General features: G+C 48.5%; 2 protein-coding genes across 2 annotated transcripts in view; both read right to left on the bottom strand.

Annotated features, from left to right (window-relative positions):
• rasgrf2b (Ras protein-specific guanine nucleotide-releasing factor 2b) overlaps window positions 1-6932 on the bottom strand; it is a gene marked incomplete at both ends in the record, with an annotated part of 37317 nt that extends 30385 nt beyond the window's left edge. Inside the window, 1 exon segment of the mRNA XM_084468183.1 lies at window positions 6657-6932. Within this exon segment, the coding sequence (XP_084324309.1) occupies window positions 6657-6932 (276 nt within the window).
• A 706-nt stretch (window positions 6933-7638) lies between these two features.
• The window catches only part of msh3 (mutS homolog 3 (E. coli)), a 31184-nt gene continuing 24122 nt past the window's right edge, over window positions 7639-14700 (bottom strand). Inside the window, exons 22-24 of the mRNA XM_084468119.1 lie at window positions 10208-10340; window positions 9504-9672; window positions 7639-8091 (exon numbers count right to left, since the gene is read on the bottom strand). Of these exons, the coding sequence (XP_084324245.1) occupies window positions 7995-8091; window positions 9504-9672; window positions 10208-10340 (399 nt within the window). The 3' untranslated portion in view covers window positions 7639-7994. The remainder of the gene's footprint in view (window positions 8092-9503; window positions 9673-10207; window positions 10341-14700) is intronic.

The following is a 14700-nucleotide window of genomic DNA, read 5'->3' as shown; positions in this document are numbered from 1 at the left end:
TGGCTGAGATCTGCTGTGTAATTTGTGTCTCTCTGTGTAATGTTCCTGGTTGGTGAAGGGTGACGATAAGCATTACAGAAACATGAAGATCGCCAGCTGCATGTGAGCATGCACGGATGCGTGTGTGGGTGTATGTGTGTGTGTGTGTGTGTGTGTGTTTGTGTGTATGTGTGCATGCGAGTGAGCCCACGTGGATGTGTGCGTGCGTACGTATGGGTGTGTACGTGTGCATGAGTACTTATGCTAAACGTCAAGGGAGACAATCAGAGAGAAAAAATAGCACCCTCACAAAACGACACGTGGCCATATGGCAGCAGAGAAATTCACAGAAATTCCACTTGTTGTTTGTTATTCTCCAACCCTGTACTCGGAAGAAGGGAAGATCTTCGTATGACATAGTGTCTAATAGCTTGGTAAATGAGCAACACTTCAGGGTGACATTTTGAAGGGAGTCATGCACATTGGGAAACAATTAGGAAGCATTAGGAATCATTATATGTGTGCACTGCTAATGCAAGTTCCACGGTTGAACCAAAACCGCATAATGAACAAACTTGCTCAAACAAGCTGTCATCGGCCCACAGTGTCGTACGCACAACGCCCAGAGGGACTGATCCGAGTATTCAGACATTAATAAGCCTTAAGACGATAGACAACGAAAATAAAAACGATGAGCATATTCTAGTGAGGAGAATTATGCAAAAACCACCGAGATGAGAAAAAAAAAAAAAAAGAGTTGCTTTGGTGTTTCAGAATCTAAAACAGCAGAGAGACACCGAGGACGGTTGTGACTGCAGAGACCCTCTGTGTCTCATGCTCACCCCTGATTTTGGCTAATGACGTGCCATCTAATGTGGCAATTACTGAGTCAACATCTCACACCCTGCTGCCTTTTACAGTGCTCCCGATGCTGCCGTTTCCTCCGCACAACACACACGTTCACACCCCGACTCACACTAGAATGCACACACACACACACACACACACACACACACACACGCGCGCGTGCGTTGAAGAACATTCACACAACACTAGCGCAGGCACACGCTCACTAACACACACACTAGCCCGCTTGAATCCATCCACACACGTCATTAACACACACACGCGCACACGTACACAAAATGCCCAAAAAGGACCTTGCTGTATCCGTGCGTCTTGCTTTGATCAGGGATTACCTGCGTGTTTATAAAGAGATTAATCCTTTGCTCCTCTCCTCTCCTCCACCGTTCACCCACAGTGCTTAAGAGATCCCGGTCTTGTTTCTCTGCCTCACACACACACACGAAAGGCAGGTTTCACGTAACATTACAGTGTCATGTTGAAGTGTTATCACCCAACCCAACTGTGTAATAAGCAATGTTAGAACAGCATCTACTTAATATGTAATATAACGGTGTGGAACCGCATGTCACTGGTGGCACGACTTATGTACATATATATGCTGTTGCAGGGTGTTACATTGCTTATCACACAGTTCTTTCTCTTGTCATTACCCTGTTACAGGGATATTGTAATGGCGCATACATGTGGGTAACATGTATGCGTGTATGTGGATGCACATGTATGAGTGTGCATCCACATCCTTTACATCCTCCACAGGCTTCTGCAGAGAACACTGCCTCCCTAATGCAATACAGAGGCAGAGATGCAAAGCCAGGAACCCCGGACCATAAGCCATGGACCGAGAGTTGTAGCACTGGTGGTGACAAAGGAATACAATGCCGCAGCATCAATCGTATGAATGATGCTCTTCAGAACCATGAAACATACTGCCCACTTATCCCCTTTGTTTTTAACATGCAATATAATACCATTACAACTTAATACAAAACAACATTTCAATCAGCACTCGATGTGAAACGCGTCCCTGTGTGTGTGTGTGTGTGTGTGTCCAGATGCCAGTGCCCCTTATCGGTACACCTGTAGCTCTTGACAGCGGGTGCATCTATAATGGATGGCAACAGGAGCAACAATATCAACAGTGACAGCACAGCAGTGGGGAGTGAAGGAGGCTAGCTGGCCCTGGAGCATCTGTCACCGAGGGCCTGTCTCCAAACACCAGCCAGCAGGCAGAACCACGTGGTGTCAATTAACAGTTGAGGTGGAGCTGTCTCTGTGTATGCATCTGTGTGTGTGTGTGTGTGTGTGTGTGTCTGCCCCTGTGTGTGTGTGTGTGTGTGTGTCCCTGATTGTGTGTGTGTGTGTGTGTGTGTGCGTGTGTCCATGTGTGTGTGTGTGTGTGTCCCTGATTGTGTGTGTGTGTGTGTGTGTGTGTGTCCCTGATTGTGTGTGTGTGTCCCTGATTGTGTGTGTGTGTGTGTGTGTGTGTGTGTGTGTGTGTCCATGTGTGTGTGTGTGTGTGTGTATTGTTACTCCCAGTCAATACCTGCTCAGTGACATGCCCTGAAGCACATCTAGCCATGCCAAATAGAGCTTAGCAGGGAGCAGTTTGTTTTCTAATTTCGATCGATTTACAAAACTGCTCCTAGAAGATAATTGTAATCGATCCACCCATAATAGCATGGTCATTTGATTCAAAACGACTATTCATGCATATATATGGATGTTGTTGGGGGTTATTTGTTAAGCAATTAAATTATGCTTATTTCTTTTACGGACACATTTTTAGTATAACTGCTTTCCTCAACTGCAATACAAGTGTCAGATATATAATTTGTGTTTGACATTAAGAATACACAATGGCCCTTGAAACATGAAATAAAACCAAATGGAAAAATCTAACGCTTTAGAGTGTGTGTGTGTGTGTGTGTGTGTGTGTGTGTGCGCGTGCTTGTGTGTGTGTTGGTGTGTTGTGTGTTGTGTATTGCAGACAATATGAGCAGGATCAACATCTTGAGGCTGCCAATTACCACGAGCAATAGCGGGAAATGGCTTTTTTTTTAACGAGAGAAGTATTTGGACTTGTAGGAGTGTCCTAATGAGAGACAATTAGCCTATGGAGCGGGTGAGCGCACAAGCAACAGGAAGTCCTGCATAACACTTCCAGTGTGCGACATCACCCCGGCCCAGCCTGCATCTTCGGCGTGACTAATGAGACCAGCAGCTGTTAACAAGTGGCCCTTTTATCTCGCTGGTGTGAACTTGTGTTTAACGTCGTTCTGAACGTCCCTCCTCACATGTCTGTTCCTGTCTCCACAGCGATGCTTGTGTCATTTAGCTCGTCTCACCATCAATGGATGTCAACGTTGATATAAATCCCACCATCATCAAGGCATGGACGGCCGTGTTCCAAACCGATCCATGAAACAACGTGTCGATAATGTACATTAAATATGTTACTCGACAGACCACAGACACTTCCTGTGGCCTTTGTTGAAGTAGCATATTAGGATATGTTTAAAGGGCCTGTATTTTACCAGCAGAGGAGGGTGTGATTTGCCACTACGAGCCATTTCAAAATATGCCCTGCCCCACCTAGAGGTGTGATGGACAGATAATCCGCCCAGTTGTTACAGTCCACCGGGCAGGCTGGTAGACTGATCTACATCGGGTGATACATCGGAAAACACACTTTGGCCCCACTCTGGAGATGGTCCATGACGGGGAGCGACTTGGCACAGCTCGGCGTGGTTAAACTGGTGATGGAAACGCATTTTGGCGTGGCATGGTTTGGCTCTGCACCGCCAATGGAAAGTGGCCTCTGGAGCCCGGGGCTCAGCTACGGTACTGACAGACCCCCGCGGCTCAGCTAGGGTACTGCTAGACCCCCAGGCTCAGCTACGGTACTGATGGACCCCGCCGCTTGGTGTGCAGTGTGCAAGGAACGCCCTGCACTACTCTGACAAAAGGGAGAAGCCACTGTGTCATTGTTCAGAACTTTCACTTAAATCCCTGCTATAGCCTACTGTAGGCATAGGTTAACATTTGAATTAATGGTGTATATGGAAATGGCCCATTAGGCCTAGTATAATTTAGACACATTGCGTCAAGTTGATGGTTAAGGTCAAATACTAACAAGCAAGAAAAGTGCTTGGAATACAAGAGTTTGGGGTATAACCATATAAGGTTGTTCGGTGGAATCATCTAAACCAATGAGACGATAGAAAGGAGTAGCCACTGAGGTCGTGGGCGGAGTTATCTTGGAGCTAACCTGCTATGTACCAGGTTAGCTCCAGGTTAGGCTCACAGCATGAGTTGCCATGGTAACTGAACTGAGAGTAGTCTAATCTTTCATATCTGAAACTGAAAATTCTGTCATTTCCTGAATTCTGACTTAACATATCCGGTTAATCTAGAAATCCAGCCTCTTGAAACAGGACCCTGGTTCTTGAGCGTTTTCATACCTCTCCTCACAGAGGCTTTATGCCCGCTGGTCCACAACACGCATCTGGGAGATTTTTGCTTTATGAGAACGGATGTTTCTGCAACCAAAAGGTCACAGGTGCGAACCCTGAAGCGGTCTGTTGGCCTGTGCCTGTCCGATTGGGTCTGGACAGGCACTGATGAACCCTGCACGCTACAGTACTTGTGAAGTCACCCCACGGTGCATGAAATTCATGCACTGACACAAACATATAAAACCCATTTCTGAACTCTACACTACACTAAACTCATAGAGTCCTCTGACAAGGTCTTCACACAAAGACTACTTCCACTTCACTGTGGAAACCAGTTCCATAAGGGGTGGGTGGGTGTGTGTGGGAGAGGGAGCGAGAGAGAGTGAGAGAGAGAGAGAGAGAGAGAGAGAGAGAGAGAGAGAGAGAGAGAGAGAGAGAGAGAGAGACATCTAGATAAAGTGCATGTGAGAGATAAAATGTGAGAGGGAGACGTAGGAGCAAATGAGTTGGTGAGAGTTTGTCTGTGTTCTGTGTGTGGGTGCACCCGGGATTCATGTGGGGGTGTGTTAGTGTGTCCGGGGCTGCATGTGGGGGTGTGCTAGCGTGGCATTGTGTTTGTTTGTCCGGACTTCATGTGAGCGCGGGTTAGCGTGTCGGTGTGTTAGTGTGTCCGGGTTTCACGTGGGGGTGTGTTAGTGTGTCGGTGTGTTAGTGTGTCCGGGTTTCACGTGGGGGTGTGTTAGTGTGTCGGTGTGTTAGTGTGTCCGGGTTTCACGTGTGGGGGGGTGTAAGTGCTGGTTGCTGGCAGACTGGGTCGTGAGGGGAGCCGCAGATAGGAGCCACAGAGGTGGATGGGGGCAGAGTGGGACACAGCTCTCCCCCCCCCCCCCCTTCTTCCCCCACACAGCTCAGCAGCACAGTGAGAGGACTCCAGGTCGGCAGAGTGCAGGGTGCATGGGCGGCTCGCTGACATGGCAGAACACGGTTGAGAGAGCAGATTAAATACAACTTCAATGAAAACAGAGAGAGTTAAAGAGAGAGAGAGAGAGATAGAGAGGGGAAAAAAGTGACAGCGAGAGAGGGATGAAAGAGAGGGAGAGCAAGAGCCAGGGTGAGAGCGAGAGCCAGAGAGAGAGCGCGAGAGAGAGAGCGCAAGAGAGAGCGAGAGAGAGAGAGAGAGAGCGAGAGACGAGCCAAGCCCCAAAGCACCATGCAGGCTACCCAGAAACACAGCTGATTGTATCTTGGCAACAGTAAGTCATGTAGCATGTGGATAGCATTAGAAATACTATTCATCCATGTGCATTGATTAATCAATGCTTAGCCTATAATCCAAACCACAAAGACGTCTGACATTCAGAAAATGGTTTTAAAAATGTTGAGTGAAACCACAAGATCAGATCAGATGTAAATGCTCTAAACAAATGGCTTGTGTGTTTGGGGATTTAATTCAGTGAGGCTGTGTTTGAAGGTTTATACATTATTCCATTGTATACAGCTGGCTATATTAACAGACTAAATAAATCCAGAAGTGTTTATTTTCTTATGTGGTGCGGGCAGGACCACAGATTGAGCCTGGTTCCACGTTGGCTCTCGTCTAGCAGAACGGCCTTGGTAAAATCGATGGTGAATCTGAAGGATGTAGAATATATCGAATGATGCGATGAATTCAATGCTCAATATCTCCAACCTTGCAATGAAAATGAATTAAAACGATGGAAAAGGTCTGTGTGTATACTAACATCAATGGGGGAGCACATAGTTCAAATATAGAGTGAATATTAATGTACTTTTCAAACCCACATAATTAAAGTGTTGTGTGTTTGTATGTGTGTTTGTATGTATGTGTGTATGGGGAGGGCGGGCCCGGGGGGTACATCTGTATAGCTCACTACCCAGGCTTTGCGTCTGAGGAACAGCACACCCAGTAACGGCCACCAAATGCATAGGAATATGTGTTTGACGTTTCCTAGCAACGAGATGATGAACCTATGAAATCAAAGCCAACTCGCTGGGTTGACGATGCTGCGCAGATGCTGCTCCATCTCTTGTTGTTGAGCGCTGCGGTTGCCGTTGCTTTACTGCCTCCAGCGTATTGTAAGACATATAATTAAAATTCATTCAGGGTTAACCTCTGTTAAATAAGACATCCAGATGAGGATGAATATGTATTGACTAATAAAACCATATCGGTATCAATTTTCATTTGCTGGCCAGTATACTTTTTTACATGTCTCTCTCTAAATATAAATATTTGATGTAGATCCTTGAAACTATATAAAGTTATATCGACTGATCAAACAAGCCCAACAGAGACGCGTTGTTCTCCGTGGCTGGGTGTCAACGCCCCCTCACCTGTTTATCCAGGGGCTCCTTCCCTGCCGTGGACATCTTCGGGGCTGGAGCGCGCTCGCAGGTGCATCCCTCCAACAGGTAAATCCCGGAGGGGCGTGCGCTCTGCTCGTTCTCAAAGTAAAACAACACATTTTGGTAAAGCGCGAAAAACTTGTCGTGCCAGCGGCTGTTCTCCGCGGTCTTCTTGCTCAGGTAGCCGCGCTTGGTTCCCTCCTTGCGCGCCAGGAGCGACAGAAACAGCGCGTGTCCTTCGTTGTATCGGACACTTTTCTGCATTTTTGTTCCTCCTTCCTTCCCAACGGTTTACTCAACAAAAAAAAACGGAGATGTAGTCTTCACGCTAAACTCATGTTCGCGCCGACGCGTGCAAACTTTCCGCTTTGGTTTAGCCCCCGTGGCCAACGGAAAAGTTGGTCCGCCTGTGGACGCGCTTCTGCAGGGAAACTCATACTAGCACGGTCCGCTTGCGAGTCCAATGCGTCCTGTTGTCCATGTTACCGTGCTAAACGTTTGGAGATGCAAACAAAAACAACTGGGACAAATAATTAAGGGGAAAGAGCACGAGGGACAAAATGCGACTTGTTCATAGGCGGGAGATCCCTCGATTGGACAGACAGTGACCGCATCACAGACGTGCTAAGCTGTAATCGGCTTTGACACCGGTTAACTCTCGCTCTTTCTCTCTCCCTCGCCCTCTCTCTCTCCGTCTCTCTAGTGATGCCTGCAGATCTCGGAGGTTGGGCCCTGTTGGGAGTCGGAGGAATGAAAGGCGGAGCATGAGTTTGTTGGGTGATTGCTTGTTTGAACGAGCGGAATAGAGGGATTTAATTCCTCGACGCAGATGAGTTCGTCGTTCAATTGTGCTCGAACAGAACAAACAAAGCTGCATTGTGAACTCTTTATGGTCTCTCATTGTGAAGGAGCACATACATTGTTCACATCTGGCATGGTGAGGAATTAAAAAAAATACAACATGTTTTGCTTTGCTTTTTATTTATTTGACACAACTGCCTGTAAATGTTAATAAACCACAAACGGAACATTATCAAGTGAGAACACCTGCACATGTGATGGATCATTTTACATAAGTAATGAACAGTCTCTCTCACACACACACACACACACACACACACACACACACACACACTAGATTCCATCCTTCCTGAATCCAACACACAACGGACAGGAGAACAAAAGGAGAAGACTTGATTCCAGTCACTTCTAGACAGACACTGAGCAATCTCACTTTGTTTCAATGACTAATCTTATAAATCTGGTGTAGCAACGTGCCACTTCAGACATGTGCGTCGTGTGGCTCAGTGTCAGCGTTCAAGTATTTCAACAGTTCAGCGACAGAGAGTTTGTCTCCGTCCAGTTCCTCAGCGTTTCTCTGTCCGTGATCCTCCAAAGATCTGGAAGAACGCTCTTCTTCTTCCTACGAGAGACGGACGGGAGGAGGGAGGGGGGGGGGGGGGGGGGTACGGAGTCACAAAAAAATAACACCTCTTCAGTCAATGTATCCTATTAGTCCAGACACGCTTCTATACCTCTCTCCCCCTCTCCCTACCTCCCTTTCTGTCAAAGGGCAAACATTTCATATGAACAGGATTAGGATGATGGACATGAAAGATTCCTCAAGAGTGTGTGTAGTGTGTGTGTGTTTGCGCACGTGTGTGACAGATATTTCATATTGTAGGGATTACCGAGGAAGACGGAAAGCCGTAATCAACTCTCAGCAGGGCTGTCTGGTACGAGAGAGCGAGCGAGAGAGCGAGAAACTTGAGTGTGCTTCTTTGATGATGACTAAGTATGAGGACCAGGACGGTTTTGAGCTGCCTTCCCTTCCGGAATCTGAGGTTAAACCCCTGTGCTTCCTTAATCAGTCATTCGACACACAGCTCCAGGCTAAACATCTCCCAGTAGGTTAGTTATAGATCGTTCACCCAACATTTGTTAATATTACTTAATATTCTCCCAGCCCACCCTCCATCCATCATTAACACGTCAGTGGAAAATGGCTTGAATCCCAAGGACCAAGCACTGTAACTATACACAGATCATTAACCTAAAATACACACTTCTAGAGACCCCTGGGAGAGACACCATGGTCAGCATGATCAGGGCAGCAATACAATTGGTTAATATTGAATCTACAGGCAGTGGATCAGTGGTCCACACACACACACACGCACACGCTGCACCCCGAGATCGAAATGGTTTGAATCCATCACTGCTTCGTGACGTCTGCACAAGGTAGCCAGCGAGTACGCGGGAGACAGTAAGATGGACACTCATCGTCTTCCGGTGAGTCACAATCAGTGACGTACATCACCTAGGCGACATCCTCACGTTGCCATTCACCTGGGCTCAATTTCCCCAACGTGAAGCCTCAGCAGTGTGATCAACGGCGTGTGGTGACAGCCCGCTATGATGGAGTTGAGCCGTTTTTCTCAGGTCACGCTGCTCCACTAAGCAGTAAGCGGGGTGGAGTTTCAAGGAACCCTTGACGTGTTGTCTGGTTCAGAAGTGTCCACGCAACACTGAAATCAAGTGTGCCCCAGTGTGATCATTTCCCCTCTCCGACTGCACTTCCCAGCAGTTGGATTTCCTCCACACCACCACACTCATTTAGATGATGGGTTCTGTGGTACAGATTCAGTTGTGTTCCGGGGGGGGGGGGTGTTGACTCTGGCTGGTTGAGTTATGTGCTTGGGGTTTATGCAAAAATTTAGTGCATGGAGTGTTATAAAGAGGGTTTGAACGTGTGTATAACTGTATGTATTTTTGTGCATGTTTGCTTGTGTGCGCATGTGTGTGTGTGCGTGTGTGTCTCTTGCGTCTGTTTACCTTCGGCTGTTGACGGTGGCCTCCAGCTCACGGGCCTTCTTGGCAGCCGTGTGAAGTATAGTCTCTGGGATATTAGCCAATCGAGCCACATTTAGTCCGTAGCTCCGCCCTGCGGCTCCCTCGGTCAGCTGGTAGAGGAAGGTGATGAACTCTGGCTGAACGTCATCATCTAATGGCACACACACACACACACACACACACACACACACACACACACACACACACACACACACACACACACACACACACACACACACACACACACCTAATTAAGTGACGGTATGACACCCATATTAAAACAACTGCATTATAAATGTAATGGGCCTGAGCCCCTCCCACCACATAATGTACAATCAGAACCATAGTCAGAAAGACAACAAGACAACAGGCGCTTGACTTTGCAGAGAATGTCCCTGATTGGTAGCTACAAAACTAGCCCTGATTGGTCATTTTTCAGTAGGCGGGATGAAACATCTTTGACTCCGCCCCCGACTCCGTCATAGTGCAGAACATTCGTCTACAGACAGCTGCTGGAGAGTGAGGAGTACTTTGACCATTTCGACTACATTAATCGACATAAGTATTGCCTACTGCTTGATAATGCTATAGATAATGAGATAGCAACGAGATCTTTTCGAAAAAAGATGGCGCTGTCCCACACTAGCGCAGACTAGCGCACACCAGAACACACAACACACACACACCCTGGGCGGGGGCCTCGGCGCGGGGCTCGTTGAGCAGGAAGGCCATGTGGTAGTTGGCGACGTGCTCCGGGTGCTTCCGCTCCAACTCACACAGAGGAGGGTAGTGGGTCACAAACAGGGTGAGAGACTTCACCTGAGAGAGAGAGAGAGAGAGAGAGAGAGAGAGAGAGAGAGAGAGAGAGAGAGAGAGAGAGAGAGAGTCAACACTTACACCAACAACAGCAGAGACGCTTGGTACATAATCCATTTTTCTTCTCGGGGATTTATTAGATAAACCAGCTCATCGTGATCCTACTGGGTTGCTTTTGCATCCTATTAGCATTTTCCAGCAGAGTAATGAGTAACCAAGCATTAAACAATGAAATATTGTAAGAGCCTTCAAATCACACAGGGTTTTGACCAACAGAAAATATCCTCTCTATGAAATGCAATTCAATAATCCTCAAAGGAGACGTAAGTGTGCCCGTTAATGACAAATTAATCATCTCTGGTCTTTGATCACGTGTAATTGAATGGAACCGAGACAACCGGAGTGGAAGAGTCCAAATTGTGAATCTGAATAAACAAGTGTCCGTTTGTGCGGCTACCACAGGCAGACAAATGCCTCAGCCTCGTGTGGAGCTGCCAGGCCGGGGCCCACAGGGCCCGGGGCCAGCGACGGAGCCAGTTAGGAAAACTGCACAAAAGACAACTCTCTCGCCTGAGCCTAAAACTGTTTAGAATAGCCAATTACCGCAGGATTTTGCTAACGACAAAAAATATTCTTTATTCCTCCAAAAAAATATGTCGAAAATGGGCACAGTGTGCATTTATCTATAGGGCTGACACTTATGCAATTCATCGTCTTCATATTTCCTTAACACCTCCACTTGGTGTTATCCCCCTCTCTTGAGGCTCCAGGGGCAGATTGAACAGAGTCAAAGGCTTTTGTTGCTCGTGGGCCAGATTCAGATTCAAGTGTATTACCGCCTGCCCCTTCGTCTCTCCAAGTCCTGGCAGACAAAGATAGCTCTGCGGGCAATTCTGTGGAACAAAGCACTTGTGGACTTATGTAGGCTCTCACTCTCTTCTCACACACACACACACACACACACACACCCACACACACACACACACTTAAATGTCTGAGTCCTGTGCCCCTGGGGCCAGCTGTGAAGAGCACTTGACCAAAACAAACACATTCACCTTCCTGCATCCTTTAACAATCCAATCGCATGTAAATTGATTCAGAGTCTAACCTTCCAAAACCACAGCAACAGCAACACAATGCTGAAGGAATACTTTCTCTTTAGAAAACAAAAACAGATCGAAATATATATAAATTAACAATGATATTAATATTGATATTTTTGTTTGTCTTATGCAAGTTAAGACTTTTTCTGAAAGGTTGCACATGACTGTGATCCAATCACATTTTCTGATCTTATTAGTATGTTCTTTTGACCATATCCAGATTAATCTATTTTTTATATATTTTGATGGGCTTTTGGGGCATTTAAGGAGAGGACAGTGAGGAGGCACAGGGCAGTGGGTTAAAGAGAGGAGATGACATGTAGCATGTCACAGGTGGTAATGGAATCATTATACAATACTTGATACTCGATTTTGAGTCGCCATCTCAAACTGCGCGTGTGTGTGTGTGCGTGCGTGCGTGCTGCTGTTGTTGTATCATGCGGGCCGACAGGCAGGCTGCGGACCGCGGTAGCATCAGGACTGACCTACGACCCACTCCCGCCTCCCGAAAGGTCACATGTCACACGGATTACCTAAACCCCAGAGAGATGGTTGGGGTGTCACTTCTGCTTGTTCGGAAGCCTCACTCATCCACCTCTGAGAGAGCCACTCTCACACAGGCACGCACAAACGCACACACGCATGAAATGCCAGGCTATTTCAATCAGTTCTCTCCACTTAAGATAAAGTTAAAGCAGTGTGACTAATGGCCTGATTAGCCGCTAACGGCAAGTAACAGGGAAACATCCTCCCCCTCTCGCATCCTTTTTCCTCATCCTCCACCTCCCCTTCCTCCTCCACCTTCTCTATTCCCTCCCTCCCCCCTCCTCTACCTTCGCAGCCTCATCATCCTCATCCTCCTCTGATGACTCCGAGAAGGGGGGGAGGGTGCTGGAGCCCTCTGGATATCAGGCAGGGGTCGTGGAAGAAGGTCTGTGTGTAATGGTGCGTACGATCCTGTTTGAGGGTCAGCAGCGGATGAATACCGGTTTAGCCTTTTATAGCAGAACAGCCAGAAGATTATCGGAAGAGACACGGAGATGCCCTGTGCATCGCCGTGTGTAGGGCTTCTCCCTCCCCACCATGGAACGTGGTTGACAAATAGGACGATTTTCTCGGAAACATGCGTGCAGGTTTATTCCAACAGATGCGTGGATGCCGAGGGAGAGTCAGCACCGCGGCGGACGGGACTGCCAGTAAGGCTGTCAGGAACCGATTCCATGGCAGCATTCCCACAGCTCTGCTATCCTTCCCGGAGAGGGCGTGCAACCGTGATCATGCTGTGCGTGTGTGCGTGCATGAAGTGCGTGTGTTTGAATCCCACAGAATGGCCAAACATGTCCAAGACATTGTTACGGTCTTTCATTCTCAATGAGACAGAAACCTCGTGCTCTGTCAACACCACAAGTCAACACCCTTCATTCACTCTGCACAACCAACAAGGATTACCTGTGTGTGTTTGTGTGTGCGTGCGTGCGTGCGTGCGTGCGTGTGGCGCGTGGCTTCTATCAATTCAGTTACATATTCAGATTGGCTCAATGTCAACCTCATCCTGTTACGTTGAACCAAGGCTATTAAATTGCTAACTTTCAACCAATCCGCCATCGCAAAATCACATCCACCATTATATCGGGTTCCCTTCAAGAGAACATATGGGAAAAAATCCAATCCCTAGAACACCGTTGATTGCACCAGACTGGACGGAACAATGCCACACCGTGTTCAGTGGAAAGCAAGCCTCGCTAACTAGCAGCCGCTGAGTCACGTGTTTGGAGTCGACGGTAGAGGCAGCGGTTTCCGAGCAGAGCATAGAGCTGATGCAAGGCGCTGCGGGACATTCCTCCCATCCCAGTGAGTCCATATAATTGGTACCATCAGAGCCCACCCATGATGCACCACTGCACCCGGTGGGGCCCGTGACCGCGGTGCGCACGCTGAGCACAAAGACCCAACCCCGAGGCCTGGTTAGAGCCGCCGTCAGACACTGAGCTGACCCCTCTGGTGAACACTGGGACAGGGCACACTCGGTTGCCATAACAACAGAAGGATCCGAAGATTCATCGGACACCTGTTGCGTCCTTGTTTGACGACGACGGCGACGGCGGCGATGGCAGACAGTGGTGCTGATGATGACCCCGTTGACGATGAAGATGACAAAGACAACGACGAAGAGGAGGAATACGACGAAGATGAAGTCGAAGACAGCAGCTAAGCGGAGGCAGGAGTGCTGAAGGGAGAGGACTGGTGGACTCGGGGGTCTGTGGCGATGGCCAAACTTCTCTTGTTGTCGTCCTTTAACAGCAGCAGGGTCTTTTCCGAACAAATCAATGCTGTCACACGAGAGCCTCGCGGCCAACTCCCTGCCACTCGCCGGCCCCCAGCGGTATCAGCCTCTGCCCTAACGTGCGCAGACTTCCAGGAACGTTGCATAAGGGCAAGACGCCCGTCCAAAGATTAATGCCGAACTGGCCAAACATGAAAACACCGGGGGAAGAACGTTTTGGAAATGTTTACGCTCCTCTTGACTCGGGACCGGGGGGGGGCAGAGGCGGGTCACTGGGGTCGGGGCCCGACGATAATCAAGTCAAGGCAGGAGAAAAAAAAAGAGAGAGAATAAACTAAATGCAAGCTTTCATACTCTTGGGGCCGGCTGTGCCAGCCGTTTGGAGGAGAGCAGTGTCCTCCATGCCAGAGCTGGGAGTTCAGATCACTCTCATGGCATTTGAGTCCTTTTGGAGCACGAGCAGGTCACCCTCGGCCCCCCTCGTCAGGCACCGGGGGGGGGGGGGGGGGGGGGGGGCCCCGCCAACTCTGCCTGTCGAGGGCCCCGCTCGCCCGGAGCTGGATCACGGCAGCAGCAGCAGGGGCTGGCGAAACCGAGGTTTTTCTCATTATGCATGGAAGGCCCTTGACCCAGAACCCATACACCCATGGAGCGAGGGGGCCACTCTGAGATCAACAGTCGTCCCTCCGTCTCTTTTCCACACAAACCTCAAAAGCGCACACACACACACACACACACACACACACACACACACACACACACACACACACACACACACACACACACACACACACACACACACACACACACACACACACACACACACACACACACACACACCCTGAGGGGATAAGTCACAATGGGAGTACAACAACACTGCGCAACACCCACAGGACCACTGACTGTGCTGGCTGAACTGCTCCTTCAGGAGCACAAGTATAAACAAACGTCACCTCCTTCTCCCACTCTTTGTTCT

Source organism: Micromesistius poutassou, assembly GCF_964030765.1.
Source record: "Micromesistius poutassou genome assembly, chromosome: 5".
Taxonomy (NCBI): domain Eukaryota; kingdom Metazoa; phylum Chordata; class Actinopteri; order Gadiformes; family Gadidae; genus Micromesistius; species Micromesistius poutassou.
Note: the sequence above shows the minus strand (reverse complement) of the source record. Positions and strands in the feature narration are given on the sequence as shown.